The sequence below is a fragment of the Tetrao urogallus genome (genome assembly GCF_951394365.1).
Source record: "Tetrao urogallus genome assembly, chromosome: 8".
Taxonomy (NCBI): Eukaryota; Metazoa; Chordata; class Aves; order Galliformes; family Phasianidae; genus Tetrao; species Tetrao urogallus.
Genome location: NC_136821.1, coordinates 22,916,864 through 22,944,030, shown reverse-complemented (window position 1 = coordinate 22,944,030; position 27,167 = coordinate 22,916,864). Strand labels below are relative to the sequence as shown.

Genomic DNA, 27,167 nt, shown 5'->3' with positions numbered 1-27,167 from the left:
TTCTCTTTGTGGTCATCTCTGCTAAACCTACTTGGTCACTTCTACAACTTCAGGCTTTGTTTTCCTTATCTGCTCTTCTTTATCTTCATATTCATTTTATATTTTTCTCCTTTTCCTTTTGGGTGTTTTCTTTCTCCTTTTCAGGCATACAGACATATATAATAATAGCAATACTCTCTTCTACAGACTATTGCTACTATTTTTTTCTGCAAAATAATTAATTTTCGACCTTAATCATGAAATACTTGGCATTCTGCTTAGTATTTCTTATTTGAAGTCAAGAAAAAACAACAGAGATTAATTAATATTGACAGTTCTAATAGTTTTTTTTTTCTATAGGAGGAATGCAAGAAGAAGAAGCAGTTATGAGAGCTAATATTTGGGAATGATAACCTGAAGTATAACTGACTACACATCCAGCCTTTATTGCATGAACACAGTAGCCAGAAAAACACAAACCAAGGAGATGCTGCCAACTTCCTAATTCATGTTTATCCAGAAGAAAATCTAGAGATTTGTTCATCCAGCTGGTGAAACAGAGCTTCCAGGAACGTCCAGGCCAATACTCCAGAGTGAGAAAAGAGTGCCTTCTTCACAGCATCCTCTCCTCTTGTCTTAATATCCATACCCCAAATCCAGCATCATATTATCCATGAATCAAGACCTGGCCTTCTAATCTCTCACCTATTCACCTCACTGCATTTTTCTACTCCTTCCCTTGAGGGAAAGGATTTATTTTCTAACAGCTTGCTTTACCTTGTTACTCTCCTCCAGTAATTACTAGCTGTGCTTCCCTCCCTCACTGCTCCTTGCAGAGAGCTGTAAAGCCTATTTCTTCATTAAGTTTTCCTGGAAGAGATTTTTGAGACGCCCACTGCTTCTTAGCACATGCACAGTCAGAGATGGCTTCCTCTGTCTGGTGAGGAATGCTGTCAGCTGAGGAGATGCTGTTTGTTCCCTGCTACTTCTTGTCAGGGCCGAGGATGTTCCCTTCATTTAGTTCAGCTGCCTGGCTCCGAGGCCAGCACAGCACACAGACATGCAGGGTCTCCTCTGGTCTGCTGAGAGATCCAGCTCTGAGAAACCCCAGGCAGGATCTTTGCAGCCTGACAAACAGTCTAGCTTCATTTGGGGACTGCTCTGTCACCACGGACTCCCTAGTGCCTGCCAGACTGCTGATGACCACAGCTGCTGTCACTAGCCCTGAACTGCTGATTCTATTTCCAGTGATAGACTGGGCCTAGCTCTTTGCACAGACTGGTCCAGCTACCTGGAGCCTTGGCCAAGCGTGCCTACAGGTGGCTTTGCTCTGAGGGACATGGGGCCTACCTGTCTGGTACTCACTGTCAGTACCTCTGTGGGCAGCCTGCCCTCCCTGCCCCTTGATGCTCTCCTTCATGTTTCTGGCTGCCAGAGTGCTAAGGGCACTGAGGAGCATTAACAGCCCAGACCAGCCCCACCTGCAACCTGCCCAAGGGCCCAGAGCTCTATTTAAGCTCAGCCTTGAGTCCTTCTTCCCCTACTCCAGAGAAGCTGTGAGATGCTGGTTCTAATAGCTGCAACTCTGACAGGAGAGGAGCCAGACCAGTGGTGTAGCCTCAGCCCTGTTTTTTTTTTGCTGCAGGTTTCCTGGTGGCTAAGCCTCCTGGCTGATGCTGGCACCTGCCCTGGACTGCTTCACCAGGTACCATGTGTGGTCTGGGAGGGACCTGCTGTGCTCACCTGGAGTCCTCTCAGGGGGGAACTGGCTGTTGCCCTGACAGTGGCATGTTTTCCCTTCATGCAGGGCTCTCCTCCTTTCACCCTTTACTGCTCTTACAAGAGCATTAATCACAAAAATGAATAGTAATAAGACACTTCCCGAGGCAGCTCTACAGGCTTTAAGGTAAAATAGAGTAAACTTGTTTTCAAACTAAAATACTGAATGAAACACTTTTGTGAATTCAGCTCTATGGTATGTTACACCTCCTGTATTATAAAAATACATATCTTGCCTGTAATTATCAGTGGGGAAAAAAACACACACAACAGGTATGTCTTATACAGCACTGCTGAAGAACAAGGTGTACTTGTGCTCTGGTGCACAAGGTTCTTCTCCCTGGATCCAAAGGATGTACATTAAATTCAAATTACCCTGTGCAGAAAACACTAAATAATTATATTCCAAAGATGTTCAAATACTTATAAAGGGTAACAAAACACTGTCCTTCTAGATGCCCTTTAATGGGATTATCAATACACAGAGACCTTCTTACAAGAAATGACAAGGAAGCTCTAAATATGAAAGTATGGCTTGCGATATACAAGATAGTTAAAAAAATCAGGCTGGACTATGATTCTTTGGCATTTTTTCCCAATTCAAAGTAACCATCTGAAAACTTGTGGTATATATACATATAAAAAACAACAACAACAAAAAGCACCAAAACAAGCAAAACTAAGTAGACTTGCATCAAATAGTGTTTCTTCTTCCCAGGGGAAAGTCTGCCTCAAACTTAATGGACTGTGGTGATAGAGGATTTTGGTAGCATACAAAGAATGCATAGACTTCTAGACAGAGATGAAAACCATAGATGAAACATGTAACTCCCTTAATTCTACTATTTTGTTTTAATCTACTAGCAACTAATATCTTACCAATTTAATAGTCTTTTTTTTATCATTACATGGAGTATTGGAACTCCCAATGTCATTAATTGAAGAATATTGCAAGTCAGGGAACTGTAGCAGTCTTTCACTAAAAATATTTTACATTTCTATGGAAGTTGTTAACACATCCTTTTCTTAATCTTGTGAGGAATAATCTAGTGAAAATACATAGATATGTGGATGGGATAGTCTAGTATATGATAGTAGGGGATTATAAAGCATATACTGTCTCAAGTGATTAAATCATTCATTTTAAATCGTTCTCTTATTAAAGATTTACCTTTCCTTTAGAACGAAATGAATGAAAGCATGTTCAAAAGCTCTGATGTCCAAAACCAGATAAAGTTTAATTGTTCAATCTACTGCTGTATCAGAAAGGTGAATGGACAAGATTTTTCTTTTTAAGCTTGTAACTTTTCCTGCCTTCTCACTATTATCCTTAGATGAGAAGATATATTTTGCATGAAACTTTCATATTCTGTACATATTTCAAATTATTTGCATCTTATTTGATTACTCTGTAATCAAGGTATTTACATTCCAACAGAGGAGATCTAAGGGACAAAAATACTGACACATAGTCAGAATAAGACAATTGATGCTAACGGCTTTAAGCAACCTGGAGCTTCACGTGATTGTGGCTCAGAAGGGCAGATTTGCCAGAGCTGCTTCTCAATTAAAGCTAAATCAACATCTAATTCAACAGCACTTACAGGTTGTGCACTTGGCAAATATTCAGAGCATATTCAACATAACAGGAATACATAACTATCAAGACGACCCTGTACTGAGATTGAATGTCTTTAAATGTTCCTTTTGGCTGTGTAATCTGTCCTTGATACAGGTGTTTATGGAGCTACTAAGGAAGGCAGCTTTACAGTCACAAACTCATGAGTTACCTCACAGTTACCTCACAGACTTCCAGCCCATTTGATTGCAGAGAAGTTGGCCTGTTTCTGCCAGCAACTCTCTTCTAAAGACCCAAGCACACAGAGACTTGGATATTCTGACACACAATCGGAAGAACTGCAGCTTACGACACTCAAAAAGGGCAGTGTTGGTTTTTTTTTTTTTTTTTTTTTTTTTACTGCTTTATTTCTTTCTGCTACATAGCATTACATCTCTAGCACTATGTCTTGGTAACAAGATTACTGACCTGCTCGTTTAATGGTATCCGTGCGTTAATAAGGCAGCACGAAGTTATACAACTCAGAACTAAAAAAGCCCTCGCCGTTTTCCTTCGCGTCAAGCGCTTGCAGGCTCAGCAGCGCCCGCCAGGCTGGGGCCGCCTCAGGAGCTCTGATGCGACCGCCCTCAGCGGGCCTCTCCACGAGCGCAAGCAGCGCGCCCAAACGCCCCGCGCGAGCCGCGCGCGCTTCCCTTCTCTTCCCTTCTCCCGCCCTCTCTCCCTCCCTCGGCGGCCGCGGCCCCGCCCGCGAGGCGGAGCGGGCGCTGCCCTGGCAGCCGCCGGGACGCGGCGGGAGCGCTGAGGGGCGGCGGTGCCGCCATGCCGGGCGCCGCGGGCCCCTTCCTCCCGCGCAGCCGGGACCGGCCCGAGGAGCGGCGGCGCAGAGTGGCCCCGCTGGCGGCCGTACCCCCGGCGGGAGAGGAGGAGCCGCTCCTCAGGGGCATCTTCGAGATCGGCAAGAGGAGCTGCGACGTGGTTCTGAGCGCCCGACGGCTGCGCTGGAGTCCCATCGTGCCCGAGAGCCCCGCAGGTGGGACGGGCCGGGCTGTGGGCAGGGAGGTGGGGTCCCGGCATCGGGCTGCCGCTTGTGGCGAGCGGAGCGGCTGCTGGCGGCGCTACGAGGGGCTGTGTGCCGAGCTGCTCCTTCGGAAGGGGCCGTACTTCGTGCAGAAAGTGCGAGCTCTGAGGTGTGTTGTAAGGCAGTGGCACCTGCTCGGGCTGTGCTGGTGGGTGGGGCCAGCCCGCCGCTCTTCCATGCAGCAGCGTGCTGCGAGATGCACTGCCTATGGAGTCAAGTGAAAAATCATGCAGAAAAGGCATGCTCCTCTAATTTATCCAAGTAATCTCTTTTTTTTTCTTTTCCTCCTAAAAACTCGGGGAGCTTAAGCTCACTTTCAGAACGTCACGTGCACTCTTCCAAGTGCCTGTGAACTGAGGTGACCTCGTGGTGCTAAGGGAAGGACGTGTCAGAGCTGCGGTTCTCTGATCACGCAGCTGGGTGCTATTACAGCACAGGTGGCCTGTCTAGGCGCACACACCGTGTTCGTTGTGGTATTGCTTTGGAAGGAACTTGCTGCAGAGGAACGCACTCTCAGCCCAAAGCTGAAGTTGTGCTCTGCTCGATGTAACCTTGCAGGGACATCAGAGCTGCTCCAGCCAAACCAGTGTGGTGTGCTGGCTCATGGCAGTATTATGCTCACACTTCAATACCTGCTGTTCATCAGAGCAGCAGTTCTGGTGACACCTGTGCAGGTGTTAGCATGGCCCTGCTTTATACAGCTGGGATGGGAGTCTCGGTAATGCAGCACTGAGGCCACTCCTCCTCCCTGGCTGGGGTTATCTGTAGGTCTCTGTGTACGTGGTCTGAAGCGTCAGTTATGAATTATTTAGTTCTGTGTGCAAGGTATTAAAGTGCACTGTGTTTAAAGTCAGTTCCAGCACTGTCATGGTCTTTCTTTGAGAATGAAAACATCTTAAAAGGAAAACTGTCAGGTTGTTCCTGAGTCCCTTTTGGTCATGCTGTGATGGGAACTCAGTGGTCTACCTGAAGAGCACTTAGCAGTATCCCTGTGATGCCTTCTTTTGGGCTGGCTCTACATGAGCCTGCTGGTGTAGGCAGGTGAGCTGCGTGAGAGCTGAGGGTTTTTGTTCTGGGCTTGCTGTTCTTGCAGGGACGGATACAGAGAAAGGCTGTTCTGGTTTTCCTTTCAGCTTGGGCACTGGAGGTCAGGATGGCTTTACTTCTGTAATTGCAGAGGTCAAATAAGGATTTGTAATTTGGATGCTTGTTCTCTCCGACTCTCTTCCGTCCCATAGTGATACTGGTGGTGGGATGTGCACTGGGGCTGCAGGAGCTTCTTGTGGTTATCTTGTACAGTGCAAAAGCAGTGAGTACTTGGGCCAAGCTGTGAACAGGCATAGGAGATGGTTGAGGACTATCTGAACAGCTTGCTCAGAATGTTTTTTTTCCCTGGGATTTTGTTTAAACATATTTTCTCCAAACCAAAAGCTTCATAATATCATTTAATGCTGACTCAAACAAGGAAACTCACTTTGTTAGGTGGCCTGAGCCTGATGCTAAGTGTCTCTTGCTTGGTCCTGCGTGTACTAACTCTTCCTCTTTTAGGAAAAAGTCTTTTTGTGGCAGACATGTCCGAAGGGTACAGGTAGCCACTAATTCCTCTTTTCCCTTCCTCCCTCAGTAGTTCCCCAAATTGTTCCTGCCTTGCTGATGTCCTTGCTTGTAACCTGCAGCTCTGTATCTCTTGTTGTCAGGCACATTGCTCAGCCTTGGCTCTGTCAGTTCAAAGTTGCAGTTTCAGGTTCCTAATACACGGTCTCTGCTCTGGCTGGGCTCAGTCACCTACATCCTAATGTAAGCAGAGTTCTGCACCACTGAACTGTTTCTGTGGAGCTCTTGGTCAGTGTGTGGTTACCAAGCTCTATTCCTCCTTTACCTTCTGCAGCGTCTGTCTCCAGAGGGGTTTTGTCTTACCAAGTGATGGTCTGCTGTGAGTTTCCTGTACCCTCTGCACTAACAGAGCTTTGGACAAGAATGATGCAAATGAGTGTGGGTCTGAGGCTGGAGTCAGGCAGGCAGAGCAAAGTGGGGCTCAGCCCGCTGCCCCAAGGCTGCAATTTGAGCTCAGGATGCTGAGCTCAGCCTGTGCAACCTGCTGCCCTGACACGGGTCAGGTTGCTTGCTTTAAGAATGTGTCGGGTGATGTGATGAAAGCACAGTTCACAGTCACTAATTACTAGTTTTTACTCCAGTTTCTTTCCATATGGCTTTCCTTTGCTGTAACATTCACTGAAATTGTCTTCCCTTTCTACATTAACAATCTAGCACCAGACTGTAAGAGCTTCTCCTTCTGGATGCTGCTTAAAATGCCACACAAGAGAAGGTTGTCTGAAATGCAGATGTGAATGTTACGTGATTTTTAGGAATTCTCAGAAAATAATAAACATAACTGAATGATGGAGAATCCTTCCAGAAGAGATGCTCAGAATGAAATATTTTTCTTTGTAACTAAAGTTTAAGAGCTAGCAAAATACAGGGGATTAGCAGTGGTGAATGTGGGAATTATTTGTATTTTAGAACAGTTTTTGTTTATATAATGTCAATTCAACCTCCTTTACTTTGTTCTTCCAATAAAACATGGGTTGTTTGGGTTGAATTGTTTGTTTGTCTTTGACTGATATTTCCTTCAGCATCTTTTTGAAGATTGCCACAGAATTTACAAACTGAAAATTTCAGTTTTTCAGCACATTTCTATCAGACAAGAGCTAGAACAAGCCCAGCACAGACTCTGTATTTACTGGCATGAGAAACCCAGAGGGTTTTGCTAATTGTGAAAACCTTTTTGTAAGTGTAGTTTGCTGTGTGTTTAGTGCACTTGACTGAAGAGTGTATGAACTCATTCTTTCAGACTGACAGCAGGTAAGCATGGGCTGAGTATTTGAGTAATAAACCTGTCAGATAAAACCTGGTTTTTAAAATATAAATAGTAGAACAAAATATTCTAAATTAATTGACTGGCAAGAAAGTGCTCTGGAGTAATATTGAGGTTAGCATATTATTGACAGTATGCTTTTATAGTGAAGTAAAAAAGATCAGTGTGTAGGCTAAGTATGCATAGTATCATCTTGTTGTTCATTAAAATCTGAAATTATAAATATTCTGCCTAAGTGCAGCAATAAGGAAAAAATCACTGATGTATTGAAACAGGGAAAGAATCAGCAATAAAGGACTTAAAATTAATTCCGAGTGGAGGGTGGCCTGCTGCCAAGGCTATTTAGGAACAGATGTGGGTGAAATGGATACCAATAGTCTGTTTGGGATCTCTAAAGTAAGACATCTGTCAGTCTGTTGGTCAGTGAGGAATAATGGAAGTGGGAACTGGCTGTGAAGCACTGAAGTGAGCTTTGGGTCACATTGGGGAGCTTTTGATTCCGTGTGTGATGTGGAGAGAACATAATTTCTCTAAGTGTTTTATGTATCATCCAAATAGGAAAAGTACTTCTGAGGAAGAGATATAAAAACAATACAAGTGCAAATGATGTATATGCACTGTATGAATATATGGCTCTAAGATGTGAATTGAAGGAAGAAATCATACCGTCTTAAGTGATCCCATGGTTTCTAAATGTGTAAGAGACTTAATTGTTTTTTTCTTTTTCTGAGAAGTCCATAAAATACATCTCTTGGGTGAATGCTGCATGAAATTGTGAAGGAATTTGTTAATTTACAATTTTTTTGGGGGAAAAAATAAGAATAAAATAAATGAATTTATTTTAAAGAGAATTTATTTCAGGGGACTTGAAGACATCATGTCTTGATTCTGTGTGTCTTTTTCCTTTCAGTGGCTGGTCAGTGTGGGAGAGTTCATAGCTAGCTGTGTGCAGAACTCCTTCCATTGCATGAAGTTTTTTTGTGTTTTTCTCTTATTCATGTGTTTGTGCACCTCCTCGCATCTGTCGAAAGGGATCAACACACACACAGCATCCAGCAGTGGCTTTTTAATGTATTTTATTTCTCTATATTCAAAAAGAGAGAAAGGGTAGTAAAATCCTTGCCCAGGAAATAGCTTTCTATGCGAAGTCTTGCAAAATATCTTCATGTGTGTGAGCTTACATGTGTGTTAAAATATACGTTGGCGACTTGCACTCCAGTGCAACTTGAATATGAAATAATAGAATTCTGCAGCTATCTATCTGTTACACAAATAACTCTTCTTCATGGTGTTTACATTTTAATCTAAAAGTATTTGTTTTTGGTACTGTGTGCTTTGTAACCTTAAAGTTCTTGTAGCCAACAAAATGGCAAGTTTTAGACTTCCCTGAAGGTGGTGAGGTTAATGTTTTTATTCTCCTGTTGTGCTAAGCAATAATGCAGCTTTGCCATGCACTTTCTGGAGGTAAGGCAGAGTTTGGCTTTCTCCATTGGCCCTGCCTGCCTGGCCATCGAAGGGCAGTGGCTGCAGCCCAGGATGGAAAGAATTTCAAAGTATGTGTTGAAAAAACTGAAGTTCATATATTTACCAATCTTTGATACCCTATTGCACTAGTGTGTACAAGCATCCCTTCTTCAATGGTAATTACAGTTCTTTTAGAACTACTGAGAATAGTATGCCACCAAATGTATTTTCTCATACCCCAGTTTCAGAATTGCCTTGTGCTTCAGCCTTTGAGAAGCACTGTTCTGTCTGCCTTGTTCATATTCTAGGTGCTGCTGTAATCTTTTCATGGTTGTTGTTTTACCATATCGTCCCCCAGTTTGTATCCTTCTGCTACACTCCTTTACATCATTTCCATTGTCAGGTGTTGCTGGCATATCTTGGTTTTCACATGACGCTCACTCTCTTGTTAGCATTTATCTCTGATAAAGGCACTCAAGTTTGACCTGTGGTTGTGGCTGCTATTTCAGTCCCTTACATTTAGAAGCAGTGCTCTGTAAGCTACAAGAAGCTACAGAACTTTGGAAAAGATGCCTTAAACTTTTTCTTTCTCTTTTTCATTCATTCATTTTATTTTATTATTATTATTATTTTTTTAAACAGCATGTCCACTTGGGCCCCAAGGCTGCTTTGCCTGCAGCTGTTTCTCTCCCCGGTGTGTGCAAGGTGGGGCTGCACCTGCGTGGGGCAGCGCTGGGGATCCTGCTGCCTGGTGAGGTCTTGTGCTGCCGTAAATCCGTGGCACCTGGCCCCGGGGGTTGTGACTGCTTGTGGTGACAGATGGGCTAGAACTCAGAATGTGATGCTCTGTTGCATTCTCTTGTTTTGTATTTTGACAAGAAAGATGAAGACATTTCTGTCTGCATTTTACAGTGACAAAACAGAAATAAAAAGAAGTCTGTTGTCTGCCCTTGTTGGAGTCAAAATACATAAAACTTAGGAAAACAATTTTCTGTTCATTGTAGACTTTTTTTATACTACATATATATATTTAATTGCATTTATTTGCTACATATACATATTTGTTACATGTATTTAACAAGAATAGCAGGTAATGAGTAGTGGTTGTTGATTTTATACCAAAAAAGCACAAACAAATTGGTACAGGATACAAAGTGCCTCTTTTTCTTTGCTGTTTCATTTAGTTGTATCCAATTGTATTAAGCACTGTTCTTAGAGGTAAATTTTTGTCAGTGCAGGTAGTACTCTAAAAATATTTGTATCCTTCTCAGACGATGAATGAAGAAGCCTAAGTGACTGAATACCTGAGAACACAAACCTAAAGAATTGGCTTGTCTGTGTACCTTAATACTAGTAGATCATGGAGTTTGTTTGCCTTCCAAGGAAATCAGTGGTCTTAGTTCTTATGACTTCTGTTGTAGCAGTATGTGCAGACAAAAAGCCATAATGTGTTGAATATCTGATACATGTAGTACCATATTGCCATAAGGAACTGCTATTATGTTAGACAGCAACTGATTTCACGATAGTGTTGGATTTCTCTCACATATGCTTGTGTTTTTGTACAGATGATCCTTTAGAAACATCTGCTAGTTTTGTGGTGGTATCTGCTGTTTCCTTTCAAAATTCGACCTTCTCATCATTTACTACTGAGCCTCCTATAGGATTACATTATACTAAGATCTTTTTCTGAATTGATTTCTGTATCACAGTCATTAACTCTCTGGTTTTTGAGTTAATTGGATTTCAGTATATTCTGACATGTTATAGAGTTGCACATAACTGTAAAGTTGACAGATCAACTGTTTAAAATACCATTTCATTATTATTGTTATTATTATTATTATCAAAATTTACTGTTGGCTTGAAATAAGTTTGGTCAGTTGGTCAGTTTAGGACAGTGTCTCTCAAACTATTTCACCAGGGAAGAGGTTTTAGAACTCCTCTCTTGTGCTTAAGGAATCCTTTCCCCGTTGAATGAAGCACAGCTTATCCTCTGGGCCGTGGTTCCAGTTAAGGATCATGTCTGCAAGTGAGCTGACTGTGTGATGTTGCAAGCTATGGCGTGCCACTGCAGCTGGCAGTGAAGTCATGACCCTGTAGATGCAACCAAAAGGGTTTGTTAGGCTGTTGGAAGTTCTTCCTCTTGGGTGAGAAGCCATGCTGTGTAATGAGCTTTCACACGTGGAAGTAGCTGGGGAGCTGAGTTTTATGTAGACTATAATAAAGAGTTGAAAGCGCCGGTGATTTCAATTTGTGCTCTCTGTTGGAGAACAGAAAATGTTTTTGTGGGACTTCAGCTTTTCTTATCAAACTGTCTGACTGTGGCCCTCTGCAGGAAAAACCAGCGTGCTGAGCTCGTGTTATTTGGAAAAGTGGCAGATTATTTTGCATCCAACATATGATGTATATTTGTATTGAGATAGTATTTGCTTTCACGTAATACATTTCATGGTTTTAAATCTTACGTGCATGTTTAAACATGTGAGACAGTATTTTGAAAGAATAACTGTGCTTCTTATTTCTTTTTGCTTTGTGTATTGACATGAAATGTCATCTCAGACCCTTTTTATCCAGCAGTGTATTAATTCTGAAGGTGATTATGAAGTTGAAAGTAATTTACTTCATATTTTTTAATGGCAAAGCTTCTAGAGGAAAAAAGTTAAATGTATTTAAAACGCAGTTGTATCTTTTTTTTTTTGAAACTAAAAGCCTATTGTGTTTTCCTACTTTTAAAGTGTGTAGAATAAAAATGCATTGCTCCTACTGATAAGAACGCATAACTTCTTAAAATGGCTGTTTTCTTACTGTATGTCCTTGTGGGGTGATCAACAAAACCCAAGAAACCTAAGCGTGGTAAAGAAACAAGTTCTCTACAGACCTGGACATCTTGTGGTGCTAGAATTGCCAGTAGTTCTTGTTCTTATTTAGAGAAGAATTGATAAGTTGTGTTTCACACAGTGTCCAAATTCCCCATTGTTTAGTTTTTGGGAGTGGTCATGAATGGTATAGGACAGTGTTGGCTAGGTTATCTTCTGGGAATGAGTGTGGTGCTTGGAGAAGACCACATTTGTCAGAAGTACAGATCTGCAATTCTGTCTTTTTCTTTCTTATACGTGGGAGTGTTTCTGAATGTTTATTTGGAGATTGAGAGTGGGTGTCTGTTTTGATTCCCACCCCAGACTTTCCTGGTATGCTTCTTTTTAAGACTGAAGAAAATCCTTAGTTTATTTTTTCATGGGTAGGTGCTTGTATTTTTTTTCTTGTGTTTTGTGTTTGTCGTTCTAGCTGAATGTTGACAAATCTTTCAGTGTAGGGCATACTGTGAATGCCAAACACTGAATGCTGTATTATGAGCATTAGAGATTAAGCCCTCCAGTTGCAAAACCAAGAATGTACATCAAGCCATTCTTAATCTGGAAGTTTTGCAACACAGTTGCAAACCGGAGTTTGTAGAATATTTTAACTTTTTTTTTTTTTTTTTTTTCCCCCCCCACTCTTGGTAGAATTGGTACTCAAAGGCCATAATAGATCAAATGATCCCAAGATAATGTAGGAGTATTGAAGATTGCTTTCCAGGTCCATCATTTGTTTTTCCTATATTAGAAAGGTCTGCCAGTTTTACCAGACACAGAGAAATATGTTTTTGTTTTTTAACCAACCAACCAAACAAACAAAAAAAAAAAAAAGAAAAAAAAAAAAAAAAAAAAGAAAATGGTAGGTCAGAATTTTCCTATGATCTATGCTGTGTGGTAGCCTTACTGTAAAGGGATCTGCTGGAACACACTTCTTATGTGTGAGATCTGTCTGGTGCATCTTCCTCGGCATGACCTCTCATTTCTTTGTAGAGGTCAGGAGGTACTAAATCTGACTAAAGGAGCACAGTAACTTGGGTTACCATGCAATTCTCTCATCTAACTTGTGGCTGTTACTTCCCTGTGTGTAGCAGTTCTAAGCAAGTGGTCAGTTCGTGGGCAAAATTCAGTACTAAACTGATTTTCCTGGCTTCTGCCTACTCAGGCAGTGCAAGATGGGAGTTACTGAGATGCTTTTCAGCACAGAATAGTTGCCGTAGCTGTCATTTTGTTTGCACTGTGACCATATATCTCTTCTGTCAGTTCATACACTCAAGTGAGTGTAGGAAAGTATGCTTTGCAAAGCTCAGAAAATGCAAAGCAACAGATGTTATGTGCTGCACAATTATACGTATCCTGGAAACAGATCTTTACATGGTGCAGGCAGTCTTGGAAAAACAAGATTTCACATACAAATGATCGTGCAAAGGGAAACAGTGGTAAATACTGATGACTAAATACAGTGCTCCTTTGCAGATACTGAATTGGAAAGGCTAAATTCCAATTAAATAAAAGTTCATTACTACACTAAAACCCCTGATTTGAAAGATGTTCAAAAATCGTCCTTGTATTTATATTTTTCTATATTGTTTAGTATAGCATAAATGGAATAAGTGAAACATTCTCAAAGTAATGTGGGAAAATGGCTTTTAAGGAAAAGCTAATTTCATTTAGCTTAGCTGACAGTTCTTGTAAATTACTAAAAGTAAATAGGAAAAAATTCCAGTTAATTGCCTGTTGTTTTATGTGCGAAAAGCAAATTTGCTTGGTTAGCTGTTGAGTGTTTTATAGATGGCTCCTGCCTGGGTCCTCTCTCTGGCCCAGTGCTGTCACTGGGCCTGCTGGGATGTCCCAGCCTGCTGAGCGGTGCCACGAACAGCCAGGGCTGAGTGGGACTGGGCTTCCTCAGAGCCTGTTCTGTCTTGTCTAATCACCTCTCCCTGGTTGCACCACACAGACAGGAATCAGTCTTATCACAGCTCTGACAGATAGATGGCTGAAGACACTGGTCACTCACGTGGACTTCAAACTTCAAACAGATTTGTTGCACTGTGCAACAATTTCTGTTGTTAGTATGTTCCAGGGTAAGCCCAAATGTGTGACATATTATGATAATCAGGAAAACATTTAAAATAGATGTCTGTCTTTAACTTGGTATTATTTTCATTAGAGGAAATAGAAGGGTTATGAGTATTTCACATGGAATGTAATGATTGATCATCAGTTTTCCGTGACATGCTCCTTAAACAAGGCTGCGAAATCTCCAGCTCCTTTTTTTGTTTGTAGATTTTCTGTGTTGGAGGAAGACTAACAACTACGAATGTTCTTGAAAATATTAATAAACAAAGGTAAAGAGTACCTGATAAATTTTTATTGTTTTTTTTCTTTCTTCTGTTTGTTTGGTTTTTGATTTGTTTTACTGCAGTACAAATAAAAATGAAACAAAAATACATTTATTTGCTCTTGCGTTTGGAAACAAGCAGGTGGTGCTTTTGAAGTTTTGTCCTTAGGTCTTATGTGCTTTGTAAGAATGCTTGTGAAACATATACACAGAAAATCAATTCCGAGTTGAGGATGATTTATACATTTACGCTGGTTTATCTTGCTTAAAGCAGATACTGCTCGTTACATTTGCAAGTCTAACAGATGAACAGTATTAGTTTGTGTGTAGGAGCAGACTAATGAAACCTGCAGTAGAAAGAAACTTGTCTTGAAAAATATTTCTCTGTTTGTTTTTTTTTTTGTTTGTTTGTTTGGTTTTACTTCTACTGTTTATTTTCTATTAAGTGGAATGAAGGCTGCTTGAAAACATCAAAATGGCTTTGGTATCAACAACGTGGTTGGGAAACAGGATAGAAGAGGGAAAAATTAGTATGGGATAAACATAGAAAAGAAGAGGCATTGAATTTGTATGTTTGGGGACTGTTAAAGTAGAAATGGAAAAGCATTTAGATGTTGATTCTGTCCTACAGTGCAATTTCAGAGATATGCCTGTTTTACAGACGTGACAGCGAACCAAGAGTCAATACAATTAACTGTGGTATAATGTGTTGGTCTTTGAATGTCATCAGCTTGGGATCAAGATCAGGAGCTGTCACTAGGCCATTCCTAGTGTGTGCAATCCTAAGTTTATTCAGTGGAAAATGTCATCTATCACTTAAACAGTTGTAAAGATTGTTATGCTAAGGATTATTACTCTATAATCCGAAAGAGAGATGATTGTGATGGGGCAAGGAAGGAACAGATGGCCATAGCTTTCTATCTTTCAACATAATAAGTAAGGTGTACCCAATAAGAAGGACCAGGCTCAAAACAAAAGGATACAGTGGTAACAGAACTGTGAAACCTATTGCAGGGATATTATTTATGCTAAAAGATTTTGTGGATTCATATGGAGACTGAAGGCCTCATTTGAGGGCTGTTACATACCGAGACACCAGTCAGTTCAGTCTATCCCAACTGAAGACAGGTGGGCTGTGGAAAAGCATTAGGGGAAAATGGAATAAATGCTTGCTTTATTCCTTTTCTTCTCTTAGCATCTGCTTATGGTTGTGGTTTGACACAGGATACTGGGACAGATGGACTCTTGGTCTGAGCTGATGTTGCTGGTCTTATGTACCAGAAAGCAACTAATTTATACTTAAATGCTATTTTATGTAACATTACTAGCCTGTAACTTTACCTGTATTTGCACTGCTAGGCAAGTTTTCTTGGTAGAAATTGAACTTCAGTGTTTGCCTAGCCTTCCATTTGCAAGGTACTTGTGTCTATTATGTAGACTTTTGTTCTGTGTCGACCATTTTGGACTGCAAAGTTTTTTTCTGTCTTTATTAATGACCACTTGGTTGATTGTAAAAGATGGAGATAAGTGATGTTTAAAATTTTTCTGGATCATTTTTTCTCTGATTTGTTGTTCAGTGTTAATGTTTCCAACTATAGACGTGTTGTTCTTCCCTTGGTATGCTTCTTAGGCTGAACCTGCTTAATGAGTTTTGAAACAGTTTTGATGGCTTTCTGTAGAAAGAGCTTTAATGACTCTAAGATACCCTTCACTTGGCTTTGAAAAGAGGACAGATGTGAGATACGTTTATTGTAATACATAGCATAAGATCTTGTAATAAATATGGTTACTTGAATTGTCTTAATCTCAGGCTGATGCAAAGGCTGTAGAATAGCTTTAATGATGGAGGTAGCCAGTTGACTGATTTCTGAAGCAATGTGAAAATAACTTAAGCCGCTGCTGCTGAATCCAGTTTGAAGTTGCATTTGTTAGCTGCTGTATGACTACCCTGAATATGAGTCTGGTGGGATATGTATGCTATGAGTAAAATTGCCAGGGTCTGCATTTGCCTCTTCCAATGATGATCCCTTTAGATTTGTGAGCAGTTGATGTACTGCTGTCGTTTAACGTTTTGGTAGAACGAAAAATTCAGAAGTGTAAGGAGTATTTTTGTCATCTGAGGTGCATCTCTGTAACAGTGAAATCTCATCTGAAGTTGGGTATTTTGACATGTTGATCAGTAGCCTTTTTTCTTTGATCCTGGTACTTCTTGGTATTTTTCATTTTTCTTCGTTGTCCCAGCTGTGTCTGTGATTCTTTGTGTGATTGTTACTTGTCTCCCCAAGTATCTTCAGAAGACCATGTCTCCAAGCTCACATGCTTAGCTACCAGTTGCCTTCAGTGATGGCAATAAGAAATTAATATATAAACGTGGTATGTTGCTACAGTTACAATACTGGTGTTAGGAGGAGCAAATGGAGCTATCAGGGAATCTGCTTAAAAACAAAGAAAACAAAGCACTAAGAGTCCCTTTATTTTTTTCTTTTCTTTTTTTTTTTTTTGGAGGCTATTAGTACTTGCAAAGATGTAAAGCTTTAGTCTTGGAAAGAATTAAAAGTAACAAAGTAACTTTCATATTATTTTTGAATGTAGCATTATATGTGCTGATCAGATATTCTCCACAATTATTTTTATTAAATAATTTTGCTGCAGAGCCGTTGATCTATTTTTCAATATCTTGTGATGTAGTTTGAAATCTAATTACCTTAAATGAATTTGTTATTTACAGTTTTACTTTTAATTTCAACAGAAGTGTACTGCAGTATATTCAACAGTTTTGCTGCTAAATGGAATAAGCATATACTTAGCTTGCAGCACAGATACATGGGCACAGGTGGACATCTTGGTTGCGTGCACCATGCAGAGAAACACATGGCACTACACAACATGGGGCAAAGAGCAAGCAGTTTAAATTAGAAGTCATTTTATGGATACCTTGTAAATTTGTGCTTGTTCAGATATGGACTGTAATTTCTGAAATGGGCATACATGTTTTAATATTGAACATTTGTGATAAGTACTAACTTTAATGTGTGTGTCCTTACTTTGTGGAAAGGGGTGGTATTGTATAAGCCTGTTTATGTCAATATTTTAATAATTTATCTTTATAACTGCATTTTGTCTATATTTATAGCAAAATTGGCACTGTGTACAGAAGATACAATCAGAGCTGAAAGGAAACTTGCATCCATCTGGAAGCAATAAACTTTTCTAAAAGACTGCACAGTGTTACTTAATCCTGTGATTTCTTACTGTGAGTGAAATTAAGGTTTGGTTCACTTGTGTCACATCATATTGGTATCAAATCTTTCGTGAGAGCTTTGCCGTAGAGTTAAGCCACAAACAGAATTGATGAAAGTCTGGGAACATAATTTTCTCAGTCACAGGATTATGCATCACTGTAAATGTAACCAATTCCCTATACTAACTATGAAAGTAATACCAGAAAGCTTTCACAATGCAATACTCTAGCAGCTTTTTTCTTTGTGTGAAAGTCTCAATTGTAGACTGGATAGCTGACTATACCTTAAATTTTACAATGTGTTCTAAGCAATTATTTGTTGTTACATTCATGCCATGTTGTGTAAAATATATATTTTTAATACGCCAAAAATATTTTGCAAAGTTTGCTAGAGAAATATGAACAGTTTCATTAAAAGCAAGGGAAAGATGTTTATTATAAAGATAATCTAACAAAATTCTCTTTTTTCCTGTTTTTCTTTTAAGTCTATTTAGTGTGGTGTACACGATCAAAATGGGATTCATTCATCTCTGCAGGCAAAGTGGTGTAGTCTTACATTCTTCCTATTCCTGTGTGGCAAGTGAGCTGAAATGTACTGGTGGTGAGGGAAAGCTTTTGTTCTTGTCAGAGGATTCTAGTGGTGCTGCTGCCATGTCCTACCCTTGGGCAAGCACGGGAAGGGCAGGCAGGCACAAACGTTGGCTGAGTTTATGAAGAAAGCTCCTAGAAACATAGGAGAGATGAGTTTGAAACCAAACATGTAACTGTTAGTCGATGAGAAGTTCACGGATGAAGTTTAACTAGTAGCTGATAGCTGTGCTTCAATACCTAAATGCGTGAATGTCAATATGCATGAAATACCAGTAGCTTATGGAAGATAATTGCTCTCTTTAGAATGGAATGCGTCAATTCTTTTTTTTTTTTTTTTTTTTTTTTCCTCCGAGAGGAAAATGTTGGCTTTGAAAATCTTTCCAGAAAAAAAAACCAAAATTCAAATGTTTGAGGCATGTTGGTATTCCTGAACACAAGACACTGATATTTATCAGTATGTTCTGTAAATCTGTATTTGAGACTGAAGTAAATCCTTGGTGATAAGAGTCCAAGTAGAACTGATTATTAACTTGTAATTGATCAGACTTGGTGGTGATGTCATGTGGATGTAAGAGGCAACTTTTATTTTTCCCCATTACTTCCTGAAATGACAGAATCAATTGTCTTGATTGTGACATAAATTAGTAGATACAAACTGGTGTGTGTGAGATTCTTCAAAGGAGTGCAAAATGGAGCTCCTGCTTCCTCGTAGAGGTTTCTCTAGTACTTTTCAACTCTGCTAACCCATTGTATCAAATCACATCATTGTTAGATCCCACTCTTTTATTTCACAGATCACACTTTTTAAACTAATTCCTTCATATGATAGTGGTGCTGTTGGTCTGATGGCTGTGTCTGCCAAGGCTTTACAAAAGGGTGAAAACAGCCAATGTTTGTTCCACTGTTGTTGCATGGATGTTTGCCATAGCTCCTATTTACAGAAATGGTCCTGGAGGTTCAGGCACTTAGTAAAAAAAAAAAAAAAAAAAAAAAAAAAAAAAAAAGTTGCTGTTTTTCCAATCACATTATGAAATTAGGCAGTATTTGAGCCATACTTGAGCCGTATTTGAGCTTTCTGTATTAAATTTATTTTCAGTGACCTCTTTCTTAATGTGATGTTAATGAGAAAATGTAACTATTAAAAAAGCAAAGACTTTCATACTTCCTCTGAAGTGCATTAGGTTTGGGATCTCTCTCTGCCTTCCTTCTTTTTGGCCAACCTAGCAGATCTTCTCCTTTGGGGTTATTTTTCATCTCCTTCAAGTTCTCTGTTGGAGAAACTCTTCTTCCATGAGTGTTTTCTGTGAAGAGCTGTAATTCAACCCGGGTTGCTACATGCTTTGTCACTCCTGAGGCCTGATAAGGCTTAGAGAGAGTGTTCCCAGGCCTGGCTCATCTCTAAAAGGAAGACAGATCCAGCAAAGGCATCCTCTGAGCTGCACTGAACTCTGGCCTTGTGGTCTGAGATTAATTAAACCGTTGTTTGATTTAGTCTCTGTGTTCCCTTTGCTACTTTCAAACTTTGCTTTTTTGACTCTTGTCTTGGCTAAATTAGAGTTTGGCAGTTTCATATTATTTTGTTTGTTTTATTAGATATTTGCTTATTGCTGTTCTATTAAAGGCATAATGAAAGTTACCTACATTTTAGGTCCTTGAGTGTGCTTCAGCACAGGATACCAAGATTATCTCCTGAAAAAACAACTCCGATAGTTGCTGTGACAATGCAGCAAAGCCCACTAGGTTTGATGAGGGTGTTTAAAAAATAAAAAAATAAATAAAAAAATTAGTGTTTAAAAAGATGTGGTCGAGAAATAGGGATTGGAATCAACCATTTGTCAATCAGTCTTGTGAAAAGAGAAATTTGGAATGTGGAGAGAGAGAGGAGAGGGGAGGATGAAAGGCCAGAAGAAGCAAGTAACCAGTAAAACTTTGAGTCAAGAAAAGGAGGTTGGGATTCTGGCCTCTGCTTGGACTGTTTCATATTAAACTGATTGCACTGTAATAGCATGGAGGGGCTCTTACAGGTAGAGACTGAAACACATTTGATTTGACTATGCTAGTTCCTTATGAAAATAATATTCCATTATAATCTTTTTATTTATAGGACTGTTATGCTTGTACTCTACTTGATGCATAGGAATGTACTCCTGGACAGCTAAATAAACACCTTTAAAGGTGTGGGTGAAGTGGTGTGGGTAAAGGTGTGGGTGTAAGAAGTGAGTGAACCCACTAGTTACCCTCATTTCAGATGTTTTTCCTTCTTTCAGATGGCTTCACTAAGCAGTAATAGTGAATAATTGTCATGGTGCCTTTTGCTGCTATACTAAAATAGTTCATAATTTCTTATCCGACAAAACTTACTTAATGTGCTATTACAGGCTTATAAAGTGGAGCTTTATTCTACGAGTTAGATATATGTGTGTGTGTATATATATGTATATATATATATATATATTTAAAAATATGTAAACAGAATTCTAAAAAATTTTGGGAAACCACTGTGCATCTTTCCTAGTTCTTGCAGACTCTTATTCATCTGTCCTTGCATGATCTTTGAGGAGTTAACAATTTGAAGTGAGCATGCACAGCACCTTGGTCAAGCCGTTCTTTCTGCTGATGGCAGGAGGCAGTTCCAGTTCCTCTTTCTTTTCCTCTGTGTATTTCCTTACTACCCTAAACCATCCCTGGTTTTGTAGGACTTGTGTTTGACTGACTGTATTAACCACCTTGTCAGAAGCCTAAGCCAGCAAAAAAATAAAATAAAGTCTACAGTCTGTGCTACTTCAGAGAACTGAGTTAATTCAGCTTGATTTTGCCAAGTGCCAGACACAACACAAAGGGAAGGACTGGACTACATGGATGTGGTAGTTGCCTGTATTGGAAGAGAGATAAGCAGCAAGGTGTAGCATTGGCTTGGCAAAATACATCACTTCACCCTGTAAAGGAAAATGAAAATTGGTTATATTCCTGTCAGATGCTTTTAAGCTCAATTTTCTGCCCTGAAGGATTACAGCTGTTGCTGCCAGTAAATAGTGGCATGAAAATATGATGGTAGTGTTTGCACCCTGCTTTTATTTTCTGGCTCTGGAGGAACGGAGATGCATCCCTTCTGTACTTTGTAATATTTCCTGGACTTTTCACCATTCCCTAGGAGATCAAACAGCCTGGAAAACATTTTTCTAGAGTAGAGCCTTGGTTGAGTTATATATCTTTTATAACATCATTTAAAAGGAGGGCAGTAGTGTAAAGGTGGTCTTCAAAGGAAAAACAGAACAAAACAACACAAACTCCTTTGAAGCCTGGGCCTTCTCTCACTGTTTCTCCAGTTCATTCATCACTATTCTGGCCAAGAAGTGAAGTTTTCTTTCTTTATTTATGGGAGAGAGTAAGAGGCATTGCATCAACTTTTTTTCCCAAGGAGTTGCCTGATCTGTCTTTCTGAAATAGAAAGCACTTGAATATTCAGATGTTCTGAAAAAAGCTTTTCTGTCTTATGCTTAGAGTGTTTAACTAATACTGAGTAGTCTGACATGAGCTATATGGCACTTCTCAGCTTTTTTGGCAAGGATGATCATACTTGCACCATTGTGGTCTTCGTTACTGATCCTTCTTAATCAATGTTGTAGTAGAAAACTCTGGAGTGGTTTCATGAAGCAGTGGCGTGCCACTTCACTGCACATTCTAAGGGGAAAAATAGGCTTAAGTTAGTAGTTGCTTTCCTGTATGTATTCGTTAGACATTATTTAACATTATTATATCTAAGTAAATACTGCTAAGCCTGAATTTGTAAACACGTTGCCCAGTTACATTGAATGAAAAATGAAATCTATTTCCTTTTCCATTATACCTTATTGTATATCTGGAATGGTCATTTTGAAAATAGTGTTCATGCTGTGTAAGATTTGTGGTAACTACTGCTGTTTGCTGAATTTTCTTTGGTATATTCTTGATGGTTTTTATTTCTAATTAAATATTTTGTTTTTATACTGTGCTCAGATACAGCAATGAGCTATTAATGAGGCAAATTTTCAAAGCATCGTGGGACAAAATTTTCAATAAGTTGATCCATAAAATATAGTTAGGCGGGGAAATGGCTTTCTAAAGGTCGTAGGAAGAATTAATGAACAAGGAAGCACAACCCATTTTTCCTTATTTCCAAATCTTGTACTTGAACCATACACCCACCTCACGTGTGTATTTCTCTTTTTAATATACTCCAGATACCTGTTATAGGAATTAGGTCCTCAGATCTACTCACCTCTTCTCGATGTTGGGCCTCTACTGTAAGATAACAGTTCAATAAACATTTTATTGTTGAAGTGTTTATGTCTTAATAATGCACTTTGCAAGCTGTTCTATTTTCTGTCAAACTTTTTTTCTTGAGTGTATTTTGATCAAGTTTGCTGTAAATGTGAGAATTTTTTTTAAAGCTTAATTTCACTCTCTGAATGAATTAAAACATATACAATCTGCAATGAAACTGTATTTGAGTGCATCAATATCTCACCCTTTGATTTAGCTTATTATGGTGTATTTAGACATCTTTTTTATTAAATAGGAGATTAGATAATTGTAAACAGGAAGAATGTAGGATAGTCTCATTTTTTTTAAATCAGTGATAGGATAAATAGAGGCATAAAACTTCCTAGAAATTCATGTATCAGGCAGGCTTTCTTTTCATGCTGTATTTGGGGGAAAAAAAAAAAAGTGGACATGTGCAGAAACTGTGAGTACAATTAGCGTCAAGCAGATAAATCCAACTCTAATCCTGTTTACGCTCTACATCAGACAGATGTGCTGAGATTGATTTAGACAAGCTCTTGGCTTATAGTAATTTTTTTTTTTTTTTTAAGTACCATATACTCTGTTTTTGTTAGTTCTTTGTTAAATGTTAAGTACTGCTAGTTTTAGTCTTCCTAACGCCTGTAACCTACTTTGTACAGGTTCCTTCTCAGCTCTCATGATGACAGGGCAGCCCGGTAGAAGAGATTATCTTTATTCCTTGTAATTAAATTGACTTTTTTTTTCAGAAGATACAACAATGGGAAGTGGGTACTGAATTAAATAAATAGCATGATATCTAATAGATGTATACTTAAATCTTTTGCAAGAACAGATGGTACCCAATATCTTTCTAAGTAATGTGAGAGGACAGTTGATGTCCTGAAAAAGCTACCAGTAACCAACGTGATACTAACAAACTGATTTGGTGAAGTTTAAAAAGTCTAATCCAATACAAACTTAATTTTTAAAGTAATTTTTCTTGTTATTACACATTAGAGATATTTTATAAATACAGCTTGACTTAAATTTTCACCTGAATTGTTTTATAGGATTTTACTGTATTAGAAATTATCTTACTTTCAGTAAAAATAGAAGATTAAAAATATTGTAAGATGTTCCTAAGGCCTTGTATGCAGAGTTCTTTCCAATCTCAGTAAAAATTGGCTGCCCTGATCCTACTAGCTTGTTTGGTATTTTCTCTGCAACTTAAAATTTGAGGATTATGCTTTTGTATGTTTCAGTGTTCCTATAGTTTATATACTTCTCTATGCTGTGTTTGAAAGTATGTTACAGTAAAACAGCCGGAGTCAAATACTGTTTTTGGAAGTGCAGTGCTGTCTATTATGAGTGCTTTATTTGGTTATCTAAAGCTTTAATGTGCATCTCAGCAACACAAAACTGACAAATATGGAGGGAGAGGAAGCTTTGAGACCTGGCTGAATTAGCATGAGAAGACAAGATGAGACTTACTGACTTATGACTGTTACTTTATGGGAACTCATAGCAGAAAGTATTTTAGCAGACACTTATTTTACTTGTTCTGTGCAGGGCAAATGGACTAGACTTTGTAATCCAGTTATTATTTGTATGTATAACATCAGCATAACAGAATTTCTGATATCTTAGCAAAGCTAATAGTTAATTGAAAATGTTATTTGACTTAAGATATTAAAAAAAAAAAAAGTAAAATATTTATACTGTTCTGAGTGAATAAATGCTGTGGCCTCGTTGCTGCTGCAGGACAATTGTCATTATTTTTTGTGTGTCCTTGTTTATGAAATTTCCTAAATTGTTGAGTGTGTGCTGGAATTTTCATTGGAATTTGTGCCTGAAAGCACAAGTCTTTCTGGAAAAAGAGCAGACCCCTCCTTGAAAATGCTATTTTAAAAGTTAAGACAGGTACTCAATACGCATATTAAACAAAACCTAAGCATATGTGTTGTTCAAAGTAAGGAATTCAGGATGTCTCTAAGAAGTACTTCATTTAAGGTCTTCAAAGGCTATTTACTCCCAAATGTTTTAGAGGAGCAATGTAAAGTTGGTAAAAACCGAGATGTCAGATGTGGTGCAATGTAGGTGTTAAGGTTCCTTTGTGCTGTCAGTTCACCCTTTGGACGTGTTGGATGCTGCCCTGGGGCTCCGATGGAAATGTGGTCGCTGTCGGTGGTGCTGACAGATGCTGGATCAGAGCCTCGCAGGTGTTTACACAGACTTTTCCTGCTCAGAAAAGGTAGACTTGCTGAGGTGCTCAGCTCAGTGTGGTGTACTGAGGGAGGCAGCACCTGATTTTGCAGTCTCATGCTGCTCATGTCTCCAGCAAGAGTACCATGACAGGGTTTTGCACCTTACCCTGAGCTTTCTCTCAGTGCATGGCATTCATCACACACCATGCCCTGTAGCTTTTCCACTAATAAACCATTTGAGCTGCTGCAATGTTTGGAAAAGATTTGGGAAACTCTGGTTTCTAGTTACTCTTGCCTTGGGCTGCAAGGCGACCTTTCTTTGTTGGTCTATAGCACATTGCATCTGCTGTAGTTATGTAGATAGTAGAGAGTCTTTTCTTTTCCGGTCCAGAATATCCATCTCCTACAGGAATTATGCCTTCTTTTTTTTTTTTTTTTTTTTTTTTTCTTTTAAATTGTGTACTTGAATTAGGTTGATTCTGAGGATTCAAATGTTTTGTAGCTTAAGGGAGCGGGAAAAGTTTGTACCAGAGTAGCTTGTTTAATAGCACTCAGAAAGGCATTTGCAACTATTGTAATTGAATTGCAACGTGTATGACAGCTACAGAATTCTCAGTTCCAGCCTGAAGAAGCTCTTCTTGGGGCTAAGAACCTTGAGCTGTTGGAGGAGTTTTCGAGACTTTCTTCCACTTGTCTTTCCTTCTCAAGTTATGAATACAATTCAGAAGACAAGTTGGTGATGTGCTTTTGGTTTTTTTTTCTGGTTTTACTCAACTGTTTTCTGATCTTGCTCTGGTTTAAACCCCAAGAATAGCATTTGTATTAATGGGGGAAAAAAAAACATAATTAATCAGCTATGTTTATATAGTCAGCTTGTGTCATAGAGAATTTTTGATCTCCGATAGTTCTGATTCAAAGGAGAATGAAGAATTAGCCCTGTGGACGTAACAACAGTTACAACAAAGAACAAACGCAGGGAGGGGGGAGATTATAACTTTTTTTTTTTTTTTTTTTTAGAGTCTAGAATTTTAGTTAGTGCTTTCAATATCAAAAGACTCTTTGAAGTTATGGTATTTGTATAGCAGAATATCTAACCTAAGTAATAGAGAGTTTGTAAAATACAAGACCAAACAGACCAGCAATTGATGCATGTGATATGCACTAAATTTCAATACAGGCACAAGCAGATGTAGTAGCCTGGAGAAGACAAAATTCTAGGGAGATCTGAAAGTTGCCTTTCAGTGTCTAAAGGGGGGCTACAAGAAAAAAAAAAGGATGGACTCTTTATCGGGGTTTATTGTGATAGGGCAAGAGAAAATAGTTTCATACTGAAAGAGGGGAAATTTAGATTGAATATAAGAATGAAAGTGTTTTACACTGAGGGTGATGAAAACAGAAACAGGTTGCTCAGAGAAATGGTGAATGCCCCATTCCTGGAAACATTTAGGTCAGACTGTATAGCACTCTGAGCATCCTGTTCCCTCTATAGATGTAGATGACCTGAAGACCTACAAGGGTCTTTTCTGACTCAAATAATTCCATTATTCTGTGAAAACTTGAAGCTAGTGCTGAAGCCATAAGTTTCGTTGTTGTTGTTGTTGCTGTTATATGCTTTTTTTAAGATATTTACTCCTATTCAACTCATAACGTTTTTTTTTTCCCTTCCCTTCAGGTGATTCCAGTACAGCTTTACAGGTGAAAGAGGAGATTATTGAAATGAAGGATGTATTTTCAGTGAAAGTGAAGCGTCGCCGTTTTGTTGGACAGAAGAAAGGTGGTACTTTGTTGGGTATCACTGTTTTTAAATGCTTGCATAAAGAAGAAAATAAACTAACAGACTGTGCTATCCACTTGAATAACTTCAGTGAAGACCATTGTCATTCATGGTTTAGATGTCTAAAGGAAATTTTGAACGGTAAGCACTTAATCTGAGTTAATATTATTTCACACTTGTTTCTACCAGTAAAGCATTAGGTTTAATGAAGCTTAGAGAAACTGTTTTGTCTGTGAAAATTAAAACACAAACATATGAATGTTGTTGGAAAATGTTTGCTACTGACATTCTACGTAGTGAAGTGCCCAGATTAAGAAAGTGATGATGACTAATGCATCTGTAGAAAAAGATGCTGCTTTTGCATCTGATGTTATTACTTAGAAGTATTCAAGCACTGCAAGCGAGTGGCTGATTGTATTCTGGACTCTTCAGAGGCTGCCCAGAGCTTGTTTAAGAGCTTCCACTTGAGATGTGCAGATTCTTAGAGGCTAACAGGACAGGCTTTTCTCCTTCATAAATTCACAGGTGGAAGTGCTCTTAAGGCTCTGTAGGACCCTTGTTGTATAATTTTGTACAAAGTGTATTGACACTGGCTACTGACAAGAGGCAATTCTTTATTTTAGAACTATCTTTCTGGTTTTGCCTGGGCTAATGTTGTTTTTGGGATGCTTTGTTAACCCCTGATAGTTGTGTTTTTCATGGAACCTGATTCAAGTTAAAGAAACATTCACTGTTTAGAGGGTATGTGTGTGGTGGAAACAGCACAAAACAAAAAAACAAGCCAAAGCCTTTCACTGTAATTTAAGACCTTCAGTTTTGGAAAGACACGTAGTATAGTGCACTTGTAATTAAAACAAAACAGAAAAATACAAACCAAACTCTGGTTTATCTTCAAAATGTTTCTGTTTACTGACCACAGCAAATGAATTTATTAATTATGGAAGAAAAACAACCGATCTTATAATAGGCTGTTAAAACTCCAGCTGAATTGTTAATACTGAGGCAGATTAGAGCATTCAAATCTCTGTTAATGTTTGTTGTGGCACTGCCAATGCTGAATTATAGTGTACTTCTATTAAAGTTACTTTGCCAAAAACAGATACCAGAGAAAGTAAAATAACATGCTTTAGGTGTGTGTACTGTT

General features: G+C 39.0%; 1 protein-coding gene across 1 annotated transcript in view; it reads left to right on the top strand.

Annotated features, from left to right (window-relative positions):
* Positions 1-4,156: 4,156 nt before the first annotated feature.
* Positions 4,157-27,167, top strand: part of CERKL (CERK like autophagy regulator) — a gene marked incomplete at both ends in the record, with an annotated part of 48,491 nt that continues 25,480 nt past the window's right edge. Inside the window, 2 exons of the mRNA XM_079539141.1 lie at positions 4,157-4,367; positions 25,922-26,164. Coding sequence (XP_079395267.1) covers positions 4,157-4,367; positions 25,922-26,164 — 454 coding nt within the window. The remainder of the gene's footprint in view (positions 4,368-25,921; positions 26,165-27,167) is intronic.